The sequence below is a fragment of the Crocodylus siamensis genome, chromosome 10, assembly GCF_052110815.1.
Source record: "Crocodylus siamensis isolate JL-2025a chromosome 10, ASM5211081v1, whole genome shotgun sequence".
Classification (NCBI taxonomy): Eukaryota; Metazoa; Chordata; order Crocodylia; family Crocodylidae; genus Crocodylus; species Crocodylus siamensis.
The window spans coordinates 16,127,592-16,141,177 of record NC_143404.1 but is presented as its reverse complement, the minus strand read 5'-3'; the positions used below and the strand labels follow the sequence as shown (position 1 = coordinate 16,141,177).

The 13,586-nt window shown below is 42.2% G+C and overlaps 1 protein-coding gene across 3 annotated transcripts in view; it reads left to right on the top strand.

Moving 5' to 3' along the window:
* The window catches only part of JAKMIP2 (janus kinase and microtubule interacting protein 2), a 125,660-nt gene extending 117,318 nt beyond the window's left edge, over positions 1-8,342 (top strand). For all 3 annotated transcript variants that reach the window (XM_090064691.1, XM_090064690.1, XM_090064689.1), the window contains one exon: positions 2,978-8,342. Coding sequence is in view for 1 of the 3 variants with exons in the window: in XM_090064690.1 (XP_089920816.1) it covers positions 2,978-2,998 (21 nt within the window). In the remaining 2 variants the exon portion in view is untranslated. The remainder of the gene's footprint in view (positions 1-2,977) is intronic.
* Positions 8,343-13,586: the final 5,244 nt, after the last annotated feature.

The following is a 13,586-nucleotide window of genomic DNA, read 5'->3' as shown; positions in this document are numbered from 1 at the left end:
CAAGACTGACTTTTAACTCATGTTACCTAAAGCAGTATCTTTAGTACCACACACTTCACCCTCCTTTATTTTAACATATTTCCCATATCCTCAGATTTTACAATAGGGTCAAATTTACCTGCCATAAATCAGTAGAGACTTCACTGAGGTAACCAGAGCTATTCTGTATATCACACCAGAGTAAGAGCAGAATTTGACTCAGTGAAGTTATTCTGGATGTAGTAGGCAGGATTTACATTACCTGTTAGGGGACTGTACAAATCTCGGTAATTACCTGAAATTGCAATCTAGACAATCTCATTAGATTAAATGTTATTTGGACTTTTTTTTTCATCCCCCTTTTCTTCATGTTTGGGTACAGTCATGGCAGTATCTGTCATTGCCAGGATTTCCCATCAAATGAATGAATTCCCACTTAAAGTGTCAGCCAGCCAGTCAGTCCCAAGGCCACACCAACCATTGGGGCACCCTTGATGTAGCATTCAAAGTGTGGACTTGTTAATTTTTCCTAAATAATACTCCACACCTGTCTTCCTTCATATGAAGGGGAAGGAATAGGGAGAGAGATTTAGCTGAACTGGAAAGAAGCAAAGCGGATTTTCCACTCATAGGGAAAAGGAACAATTACAAAGTGAAGGGAATGTAAACCCAGGGCTTTCCAAAAGGGTTTCCCTTAGCTTGTTTTCTTAAAAATCTCAGACTCTGAAAGTCACTGGTGAGGTGCTCATCTGACAGCTGCCTCAAGTCCTTTCAGCGGGTTTGGCTGTTTAGGATTGAAGAGATGGCAACCTTCCTAAAATTAAATAAGAAGAAATAAATCCTAATGCTGGCTGTTATGCTGGGTCCTTCTCTAACCAAGCTTTGACTTTAAAAAAGGCTTGGTAGCACCTCCCACTACAGCCAGAATTTCAAAAAGCTTGTTTCCCCCTGAAATCTAAGAGAAGTGGTCAGATATTCAAAAAAAAAGAAAAATGCTCAAAACAGTGAAGATCCCAGTGTCCTTGGTCATGAGGAAACAGGGGCGAATTCTCCATCAACAGGAGTTGCCAGGCGCTGTAGTGTGCATGATTCCCCACCTGTAAAATGGAACAATACCTTCCTCTCAGGAGGTGAGTTGCTTAACAAGCTTACCGCCAGAAGGAACACAAATCCACGGCAGCAAAGTGTTACACCCAAGGGAGATTTCCCCTTTCTATTGTTTACAGTGCTACCCTCTTGCATAAGAAAGGCAGCTGTACACAGTATTTGGGGATGCAGAAATATCACATTGATGAACACACTGAATTAGCTCTTTCCCTGTGTACCTTAGATTCGCCATTTTTCTAGCCAAAGCTTCCCAGCCTTGGATCAGTCCTGGCCAGCTGTAGGCCTCCTGATTGGAGAGAAAACTCCCTTTAGCTGGGTTTTGCACTCCTAATTGCCTGATATCAGGGGAGCTGCTGTAGATGCTAGACCGCAACACAAGCCCAATGCCTACAGAAGGCTCAGACAATCACAATTGCTCTACAGGTGCAAAGCATCAAGAATCAGCAAGGAGAGCAACCCCCTGAAATCAAATAAAGCTAGAAACATTGGTAGGTACTAGTGTTTATCTGCTGTTACTAGTCCTGGCCTACACTCCATCTGCTTCCTCTAGGATGGGCTCTCATTACAAGTAGGAGAGAGCACATGCGCATATTGGGAAAAGCTATAAAAAAGCTTAGCAAAATATTTGTCCTGCCAGGGGATAGGAGCATTGTTATCAGTGAGATTAACTTGTTCTTTAACAGCTGACTTTTCTATGTGCTGTCAGCTCTACGGATATATCCAGGTTGCCTTGAAACTTGTACTGCCTTCTCAGGACTCACTGGGACTAGTGGTGCATGTTTTGAGGTAGCTTGAGTAAAGGCCTTCCACAGCACGGTGCTCCGGGAGTCTGGAGACATAACAATATTATGGTTCTTATCGTTTTGGGGTGCCCATGCACGGAGAGAATCTGTACCTTTTTTGCAGATTGCCCTCATTTTCTTTGACAGGAAGGGATGTATGGAATCAGTTTGCCTATATCCTGTACAACCTCCTTGAAATGTACCTGGAAACTTGTTTTATGATCAAAAAATTTGTGCTCCTCCAGACCTTTCTGCAGTCTCATCATCTGACTCTTTAAGCAGCTGAAGGCAAATAGAGCTGTACTCTCAGACGAAGGCTTATGGCCTTCTGCTCAGGATCATTGCAGCACTCAGAATTGTGGCTTTTGGAAGAAGAGAGCACAGGATATTGGATGGGGGGAAAAATGTGCTGGAATGAAATAATAGGAGGAAACCCTGTTGAATCCAGCCTATATACATCTCTCTATATTGTGTTCCTATAGGATTCCTGCAGTGCAGAAGGGTTGGTGGGGTTTTGGGGGGGGTATGTCATAGGCATTTAGTTTGCATGGATCTTTCACCCTGTGAATTGCACTCTGCTTATAACTTAAATGAACCTGAAAGGTGAAAGCAATATTCAAAAGACAAATGCCAAGATTTTCCTGGTTTCCAACCAAAACTCTAAGGCTTTCTCAAATGTAGTAAACAGGAAGAGTTCATTTGAAACTCCACCCAAAAGTTGGTCTCAGTTCATTCGATCCACAGCCCAAGTTCATTTCAGGGTTTCACAAACGCAGATCTTGAGGCAGTCCCGAGAGCTTCACCTACTTTCCTGTTTTTCCCATTGTGGAAGTTGCGGCATTCATCGCTGATGTTTCCCTGCTGAGGCTTTACATGTGCCCTGCTCCTAGTGAGGAAATCAGATGCAGAGTTTCCTTATTGTAGAATTTGGGTTTTAAAATCCTGGCCTTGGGTGGCAGAGGAAGGCAAAGTACAAAAAGGGAGCTGAAGTGCTCGTGTTTAGATTCTCGCCCAGTCTCTTGCCAACAACAGAATAACTACAAAAGTCTTTGGGATAAATGGACCCCTCCAATGACCTGATATGGGTGTTTTTCTTTTCTATTTTTTAGAGTGCCAGACTCCATACATAAGTCCTTAGAAAGGCAAATGCTTCCAATCCCACAAAGAAGACAACATTGTTTACACCTATTTAAAAAATAAACCACCTGTAGCCAAGACTACAACCACCTTGTATTTTAAAGCCATCATTCAAGATTTGTTACTTGACAGTTCCTTCTAAAGCTACAATATATGCTGCATTTATTGAAGTTCTATATGTCAAACTAAATAACAAAAAAAGAAGGGGAAGGAAAAAAAAAAACCCTATGAACGTATCTCATTTTAAAAACTGAAGCAAAATCAGCAAGGAATCACTTTCAGCAGATCAAGTAAAATTGTGTCTTGGGCATGGAACCAAAGTTACAACAGGACAAGCTATCCCTGCCATGCAGGGGGGTCATTTTAAGTGTAACAACGACATCCCACGAAAGGATCGCTAATAAAGGGACAGAGCAGGAGAAATGCATTCAAAACTTTGAGGGGATACTGACAGTAAAACATTCAGTTTGAAACATCTGGCTTTCTAACTACAGGGAATATCTCTCTCTCTCTCTCTCTCTCTTTTTGGTTTAACTCAGGAACAATGACAGCTGCAATGTGAACAAAGGGGAAAAAAAATATGCACTCTGTTTTGTTTCACGAAGGGGCAGAACCTGGGCATCAGATAGGTGGTGGGGACATAACCGTACCACCGCCAAGAGTGGCAAGGGAAGGGAAGGATGTAGGTGATGACTGACATCATGAAGATTTCTAACCACGCTAATGAAGATTTTTGACCATGCTGTAGCCTTACCTTTCTTTACGATCCCTCTACAGAGAACAGCACGTTAACTGGTAGATACTTTTTGAATGTTTTGTGGCTGGCACAGGAAGAAAATGACCAGGCTTGGTTTTATTAATGTTTCTAATACTGCATGTAGAAACATAGAAATGGGGCTCAAAAATGGCTCCTGAGAAAGTGTGTCAGAGGGAGAAACTTGTGTTACCCCCTCCTGCAAAAAGCTGACTTCCCAGTTTGTCTAAATTTGTATGCTGATAAACATTTGAAACTGTTACAGATATCTCAGTTTGGTTTGTCAAAATAATATTTTGTTAGTTGGCTTCCTGACCAACAGTACATAAACCAAAAACAAGTGAAAGATGGGCAAATGCATGCCATGTGTAAGACTTTGAGGCTGGTTCTGTTTTCATGTTTAAGGAAGGGTGAAACGGTTTGCCTTTCAATGTATGACCTACTTCCGTAGTTGCAAAGCATGGGATCCCATCTTCCCACCCTAACTCGGGTCACACGCATCACCCTAGTAAATCAATGCAACCAAACCTTGAGACGTACCAAACACCTGCAGTGCACATCAAGGACTAACTCTACATCTTGGGAAGGGGCAGAGGCCACACATCTAACAGATCAGGAGGGAAGCAGGAGAGGTGACTTCTGCCTGTCTCTTGCTAACTTGCTGTTTGACACATACAAGCCACATCACCTCAGCTAGCCTGTTTTACTTCCCACCTTGATAGTTTTTTAGGGGAACAAATAGGATTTTGCCCAACACAATAGGATTTTGATTTTGGCTGGTACCTCCATGTGCTGTGGTAATACCAAAAAATAATAAGGGCCAGCATACAGGCTGTATGTTATTTCCATCCTCAGCGTTGGGTTTATGTTGGGTTTAAACACAGCATTTCATCAGATCTCAAAGCACTTTATAAAGGAGGTCCAAACCATTTTACAGGTGTGAAAAACTGAGGCACAGAGGTAAAATGACTTGCTGAAGTTTACCCCAGCAGGTCACTTGTAAAATCTGGTTCTCCTGAGCCCCAACCATTAGTCCATGTTGCTCAGGTCTTGCACCTGACCCTTCGCAAGGAGCCTACGTCATACCAAGTCTGAGATGCCCAGACCCTCCCACATTTGCATATGGGACTTCTCACATACATCAGGACGATTCATCCACGTGGATTGCAATACCAGATCTCCTTCTACAGGAAGCCCAATCATCATCATTTGCTGTATGCCACATGCTGGTGCTGGGCCTCGCATCCAGTTTGGAAGCTTGTTGTGCATGATTGCTTTTTTTTTTCTCCTCAAAATAATTTAAAGAATAAAATAACTTCAACTTCATAAGCAACTAGTTTAGCAAAAAGAGTGCACTGAATTCTGCACTGGGATTTGAATTTATTGTTTCTTCTTAAACCAGACCACTAGACAGACATGCTGAATTAATGCAATTTCACTACAACCTCTCTGTTTAGAGGAGACTCCCTCTCTGCCTCCCCCTCTCCTCACCCGGTGTAGAAGAGTCTATGCATCAGGTTAGCTTAAACCTACCATATGTGCTTTCCGTGGGTGCTGGTAGCAATAGAGAGTTGTAACTTCGGATCCAGGTCCATGACATTTTCTCACATTCACGTGCTGTTATAGCACCGAGCAGCCTTTGCCCCTATTTATCAGTTGCAAAGCTGCTTTGCAAAGCATATTTATCGGTTGCAAAGATGGGTTCCTTCTCCTCTGTTTTGCCTGTGGCATTATTTTTTTTTCTATGTGTCTTTCGGTGTCCTGTGAAACCTCAGGCCAAGCATAGAAATCAAATGAGCTGAGGGTTAAATGTGGCATATTACTGGCTTTTACCTGCCATCTTCATGCACGTGAGTAGTCACAGCAAAGTCACGGGCAAGACATAAGCAAGAGTGGTACCCTGTGTTCTGTGATGTTGCATTACCTCATTAGAGCCTGTGACCTCAGTTTTGCTACAAGACAACTTTGATCTCACCCCAGATCACTTGGTTTCAGTCAATAAAAGCAAGCATTTGTAAGGCATATAAAAATGCCAGGTATCAGAATTAAGTTTTGAATCCATTTGGGACAGCTTTTCTCTTTAGATCCTCTGAAATATATTATACATCCTAATGAATCTTTGGCTCCCTCCTGCACCCTATAATGCATCTGCTTTCAGTGCCTTGTCTCTGATTTGTATGTCTCATTCCTGACTTCTCCACTGGCAGAGTTGATGGGTACCTCATTCTTCAGTAATTTTTTTTTTCCTTCTGTGTATTAATTAACTGCTTGGCCCTTGGGAGAGGGGTTGGAAAAAATTGAAGTTCACTAAACAAAACATTTAAACATTTTCAATGGCACTTACACACCCAAATCAAGTACATGGATATTTAAGAGTAAAAGCTGAGTTGAGCATCCTTACTGCAAAATGTTACAATAATAGAAATACTGCAGTACCACCTGTGGATGATGGAGCATTTGGATCGTTACTGCAGCATGCTTTTTGTACTTTCTTTTTATAAGGGCCTGTCACAGGATCGAGCTCTAAACACCTAATTCTCCATATGTAATTGCCATGTGCAAGTTTGACTCATGGTAAATGCAAGTTGTTGCACATGTGAAATTGGAGAAGCAAACTTAAAAGCAGGAGTTGGGATGCCTTTGAAAATATGGGACACTGGATTTTCCTATGCACAGTACAGGACATCCAAACCCCATCTAAGCAAACTTGTTGGAAGCTCATGTGTCCCCCACCTGTGGTATATCACAATCAATGCACATAACATTTATTTCTTTACAGCATATGAATTATCTGATTTTGATCTGACATCAGATCTTGCCATTAATTTGTTACCTGTGTGTGGGTGTGGCTTTGGTTTAATGCATTATTTCTGCCTGCGATGCTCTTGACTAAATGGATTATATTCTGTCCTCTCTTAAATATGTGCAACCCCACTGACTGCAGTGGGACCAAGGAAGTTACTAACCCAAGGTCAGCATGTGGCCCATTGTGTTTTAAAGGCAATGTTACAAGCAGTTTTCACAGAGCAGACCTGCTGTCATTGATTTCAGTGGCTAAACCCTCCTTGGATTCAGAGGAGGTAAGCTGAGGCCTGATGATGGCAACAGACAATGTTGGGATCAGTCTAGGAAAAAAATTACCATTGCTTGAAGCCCCCTGTAACAGCTGATGTATTCCAACACTGTCATGGTAATTACATGGTGTATGTGTGTGCAGGCTCATCCTCTTTCTCGCTCTCCCTCTCTCACTCTCAAACACACACACACACACACACACACACACTATCCTTTTGATAGGCCTCTGAATCAGATAAACAATCCATCATCATCTCTTTGTGGATTGTAAACGTCCTGTGAGAGACCCCTTGCAATGAACTGCTAGATTTCCTCCAGCAGCCTGAAAAACAACAGCTATTTCACACCTCTGTAACAAACTGTGCCTAATACCCACCCACTGACATCAAGTATACAAACTTTCTAAGGTCAGCCAGATCAAAATGAGTTCAGCTTTTAATACAGACACACACACACACACACATACCCATCTATATATATATGTATGTTGTGCATATATATATATATATACACATATATATGTATATCTACCCCTGATGTATATAGTAGTTTGTTGTTATAGCTTATAAAAGTGTACTTCCAATCCTAGAAATGATGACTTGGGCCAAGGGTTGTTCAAATGACACAACTGATAAACCCCTCGTGGTTTAGGTTTTCATTCCATTACCTATGTGATGCTTTTTCTTTCTTTGATCACTGTCCTGCAGCGTTTTTCCTGCTTTTTCTGTGTTGTTCCTGAAGTCCACTGAAGCAGAGTATTGAGAATCCTCTCTCAAAATAGCCTTGTAGAACAGCCAAAAAAAAATAGTCATGACTATTTGCTAGCCTTTTGGCATGGCAAACACAGGGTTTCCAAAGGGCAATAAGCTATTGTGCACAGGTCAGCAGTATTAATGTCAGCAGGGGTCACAGTTCTGAGATCGCATTTTGAAATGCCTAGAGATGTATGTGCTAAACCTTCCATTGTAATCATAGTGGGAAGATCCTCTGAACCACCAGATTTTCAGTTCAATTGATTCTCTTGTGAACTGAACTGGCCAGGCCTTCATTCTCACTGAGGCTGGGTTTAATAAAGAGCCTCCTAGCCTTTGGCGACCCAGTAGGGTTTCCTTTTCTCCTTTGCATCAGCACCTGTACATATTTTGCTCCCATTTTTGTGTCTCTTCCCTAAAAGAACTGTAAATGAATTAGCAGAATGACCCTTTGATAAACACTGAACACGTATATGTATTATATGTATTAACGTGTAGATGAGAATCCTTACTGTATGTAAAGTTTTATGAATGGTTATTTTTTAATTTATGTATTTAATATAGGATTCAATGACCTCTGGTGTTTTAGTTTGTATAAAAAAATAAAACAGGAGCATTTTTAAAAACCTCACTTTACATTCACTGACATGTTCAGAATCTGTTTGGTTGGCACATGGTGGTGATGAGGGGGCAAAGCACTCTGCTCCTCTCCCTGCTCACTCCCACTTGCTGAGAGGAAGGCCTGGCTATTGTAGTAGGGCAGTCAGGTGTTGTGATCTGGTAACATAACACAGGCTCAGTCCTAACCTTATGAAGGGGTTCACTAGTGGCATAACTTATCATTTTGGCACCCTGGGCAATGGGGTGAGGCAGGGAGGTGGGAGAAGGAGTGATGAGCACTTCTTCACATACATGAGCTGCTGCTTCCTCAACACAAGCTCCCGAAACACAAGCTACAGCAGTGGTGGCACCAGCTCCCTGGGGCTGCCATTCTGGTGCCCCCTCTAAATTGGTACCTAGGGCTGATACCTTGCTTGCCGCCGCCCCCCCCCCCCAAGTTACACTGCTGGGCTTCGCCAGATTTTGTACTTTAGTAGAGACACTGGGGCTAACTGTTTCAAAAGATAGGGGAGGGAAATTCTTTTCTCCCCAACTTATGTGTAGACCAAACCTGCTAATATTTTCTCTGCAAGTGGAAATTGTCTCTCCTCCCAGGCTTGTACTGACAAGACAGACAGGAGCGGGCCGGCAGTCTGTTTGTCTTTGGAGAATCAAAATCGAGTTCTCCAAGGGGGTTTCCACAGGGCCTTTCCGCATGGTCACAGCTACCCAGTGCTCCTGCAGGGAACACGTGTTGCATACCTCCTGTCACCTGTCTGTGCTGGTGTGCACCATGGAAACATCACACAAGCATGAAGATAAGCAGCTATTGGAAAATTGGTGCCATAATCCTTTTTCTTTTTAATACTGAACACACAGCCTGTGGCAATACCTAGACCTATAGCATAAATAACTCAATCACATGGTAGCCATGGGGGTGTTGTGACTGACTGCATTGCTGGGAGGAACATCCAATAGTCCCACTCATACAATCCTGCTTCTCCCTCATGTTGCAGGGTTGTTGGTTGTAACCGTGTTGGTCTAAGGACATTGGCAGGCAAAGCTCTTTGGGTAGACGTGATATCTTTTATTAGACCGAGTAGTTGGCAAAAAGTTCTTGGCAAGCTTTCAGGAGCAGTCGCCCTTCTTCCTATGCCAGCAGAGACTCCCTGTGCCTGAAGAAGGGTGACTGTGTCCGAAAGCTTTCCAAGAACTTGTTTCCAACTGCTCAGTTTGTCTAATAAAAGAGATCACATCTATTCAAAGAGCCTTGCCTGCTTCTCCCTCAGACATTTCCTTTGGCAGGTTTATCCTTGGCAGGATTTCATTATCTATAGCTATGACCTAACTAACTTCTTGCCTTGAGTGAATCGGCCACAGGCTTCCCAAGGCTCCAATGGCTTTCTAATAGGTCCATGAAATTTTTATGGAGGCTTTAAAATGAAACTTCCTTTTGAAAAGTACATTCCATTATGGTCAAGGTTACTGTCTCAGCTGCATGTTTCTGCAGCACCCTCGACACTCGCATTACTGCTGCATAGTAAAGAGCTCTGTGACTGTACTCTGAAGTGACTACAAAAAAGAAAGCTTAAAACATCTTGGAGCAGTACTCTCCCATTACAGCTGCAGGCAGTGACATCTATAACCCCCACACAAGCAAATAAATCCTGGGCAGTTTTATATGCCCAGGGAGTGTGATCTGAGTTGCAACGGATTATGACAACTTTTTATAGCAACACAAATTATCTGATAAATACTGTAGGCTTGTTGTGGTATCTCAAAACATCTAGCATTGTATGTGGTGATAACTGGAACAAGGGCGCTACTTTTTCAATGATTAATAAAAACCATAAAAGATAAATGTGTTTATACTAAATATGGTGTACGCTCATTCTCTCTGGCTCTGCATTTCTAATCTACCTGATCCCCAAGAAAGCAAAATCAGCAATTAGCTGCTAGCTCCCTTAAAGTCTTAGCAGGTTTCTGATTTAAAAGGAGATCATTAAGTTGAGATGTATTTTAACTCGGGGTATTTGACCACTGAAATCTGGAGTGTTGTTGTGACACATCATCATAAAACTGGGTCTATTTGAAAAAGTGGGTATTGGTTTGGTTTGGGGCGTCAATGATCTCAGCATTCTCAGTATTCAGGGGTCTTGGTTTTGGGTATTTCTTCTAACCACCTTTATAGCAAGGCACCATCCCCGTATATGTACCTTCATCTTTTCTGTTGTGGTGTTCCTAATCAGCGTTGGCTTTCTCATACACCAGTCTCTGCCATGCAGAGATTCAGCACCCAAATAATAGTATATTGCCCTTCCTCTTGTCTCAGAGTTATATCCTATTTATATGCAATCCCAGACATGACTACAGGAAACATCAAGCTGGCATTAAAATAGGCCATGAATATGGCTACGTCAGTGCTTTGACGAAGTTCCTCAGCCTCATCACACGATGGCAGCATTCTTCTTCCAGCTTTTTCCTCCCCACCCCTAGATATGGGTTGGGTCATTGGCAGTCTAAAGAAGTCTGTGCAGCTTTTCTTTGTGAGTTTCAAAACCCAATTTCACCCCTCAATTTCCTCTGTATATTTGTTCCTCCCTTTAAGTGTACGTGCAAAAGAGATGTTAATCACAGAACAAGTCTTGGCTTATTCTGCTGCTATATTTGGTCACAGCTTGGGGGAAAAAAAGTCTACTCAATAGACTCATTTTTGCAAGGATCTACTATGTCTCATGTTGGGGACTGGGCTGGCTCAGCAAGGGCAGATGCAGTAAATTAACTTCCAGATCTAACAGACTCAGCATTCAGAGTGAGCCTTGGAACTGATTAATTACACACACAACAATTCAGTCTCGCTCTTGTGCCAGATGAAAAAAAAAAGGGGAAAGGTCAATCTGAATCACTCCCTAATTTTTAGAATGTGAAGACATACGATTTTTTTGCCTCTGTTTGTAGACATAAAAGAATAATTTGGAGTGTTTAGCTTTTTTTCTCCTGTGGGATGCTCTTGCGGTAGTGTCCTCCCAATGATTTTTCTCAGACTCATCCGCTTGAGCCATTAATGCACTTTGCGCCAGGTTATAATCTCAGTTACACTTAGGGGGTAAATACAGAATGATACCTTTGGCCACGTCCAGAAAAGTGCAGACTTCTGGTTCTCCAGAGAATGCCTATGGCACATGGCAAGTGACCCCAGGGGCAGTAGGTGACCCCAGCAACTTACCTGGGGTCCTGGAGGCCTCCTGGGGCTGCAGCAGCAGTGATCCTGCTGGGCGGAGCCTAGTTGGCAGCCGCAATGTGGCTCCAGGTGGCCCAGATCCAGTTTTCAGCAGCCCGCTGCCCATGCATGTGCTGCTGCACTTTTTTTTTCCACCTTTTTTTACCCTGGGATATTCAAGGGTCAAAAAAATCTGCGGAAAAAAGAATGGACCAGTGCACACACGGGCAGCGCACCCTTGCAGGACAAAGATCACCTGACTGTGCAGTATGTGGCACTGCAGACGTGTTTGCAGCACCACAGGCTGTGCTCGTCTGGATGTGCCTTTGATTCTAAATACTCTGTATCTACAGTAATGCAAATGAGACCAGTGTCTGGCTTACTGACCTTCCAGTTGTGTGGAGCTGAGTAAATAACCCAATGAGTCAACTGATCCTCTTTCTGTTTGTGGCCTCTATACACAGATCACACCTTCCTTAGATATCTTCGTTGTTTAAAATTATAAGCCAAATAGTTTCTGCAACTAATGCTTGGTGGTCTGGAGCTTGTTTCTAGTCAATGCATGTGAATATTCAACAATCAGAATCCTAGCTCTTTTGAATGAGCCCTTGTGTCTTGTTTCCTATTGGATGAGCCTGACTTGGAAATTAAGACTTTGAAATACCGCATTCCCAAATTAAGACTTTGGAATACCTCTTTTATGTCTCTTACAGTATTCTCCAGTATCCGAACTCGTATGGTTGTATGCTGGAACGCTGGTGGGTGATAAACACAGATATGTGAAAGTGCAGATGAAGCAAATTTACATACTGTTAAATAACCATTGTTGAAAAAATGTTTAGCGGTAGCTTATCTGGTTCTGGAAACATATTAATGAAACCAGTGATAGCAGTGATAGAAAAGAGGAGCATTTTTCTCCCACTGTTGCTAGGGACTCACAAGTCTGAGATATAGATAGTATTTTCCATTATCATTCCCAAACAGTGCACAAGTACATTTCATTTGAATAATGTTCCAAAAGGGCCACAGACTTATGATTTAGATACTTTAATACCTTCTCCTCCTTCTCTGCAGAGAAAAGCCTGTAAAAGTGATGTATGGCATAGCTGAAAATGGGTCTTAGAGCTGGTAGTACTAATCAGATGATTCTGTCTGCATGTTACTTCTGTATATGAAGGGGAATAAAGAATGGACATCTGTTACTGCTGCGGACTGTACTGTTTATGATAAAGTCATGCCATTGGATAAACACAGTTTCTGAAAGAACTGAACCAGGTTTGTTGGGAGCAAATGGAATGAAACAGAGTTTCAGACTTGGATTCTTTGTAGGATACTGTACAACGTACCAGACGGACCCAGGAACTAACCCTTTTATTTAAAATGCATTTTACACTGTCTTATACCATCAGCTGACATACTGCTGCAAAGTTGGCATCCCAGAGGCCACAATAAGAGAGATTTCCATAGTCAGCAGAATCCTGGCATCTTCCTGATGGCCCTTCTGAAACATTCACATGCTTAAAGAGTCAAATAGGGATGACTAAAGGCAGGATTTGGGGGAACACTTAACTGCCACTGAAAGTCAAAGAGCGGACACTGAACTCTCATAGGAGGTTTTAAAAAATCTTACTTTACTTCTATGTAACTTAACATCCAATGTTTCCAAAGTAATCAAGGAGAACAGGAAAAGTTGTCTTGGCCTTTTCTGGGAGGCTAAGAATTCAGTCTAGTAGGATGAAGTCATGTTTTCCGCCCACAGAACAGATTTGCTGTGACTTAGGCTGCCAATTTAACCTGGGCTATTCAGCAGCAAGAAACCTTTTCCAAAGCGAACTCTGCTTCTCACATTAACAAACAAGATAGAATGTTCTTGCTCAAATTACAATAAACTGTAAAAGAAGCTTAGCCTACTTTAGAACTGCTACATTGAGTTTCATCCCTGCTAACAGCAGTAATTTCTCCAGTTGTTGCCAAGGAGCTGTTCTACTGTAGTTTTCACCTAAAACAGTATTTCTCAACTTCGTTCGAATCAAAGCACCCTTCAGAAAATGCCAGCTTATAGTTTTCACTTTTTTTTTGACTACAGAAAAATAATTGACCAATTCTTCTGTTGTAAAAAAAGACCTCAGAAAGACGACAGCAGGTCAGAAGGTTTCTTAACACTATCTTATTTGAAATTT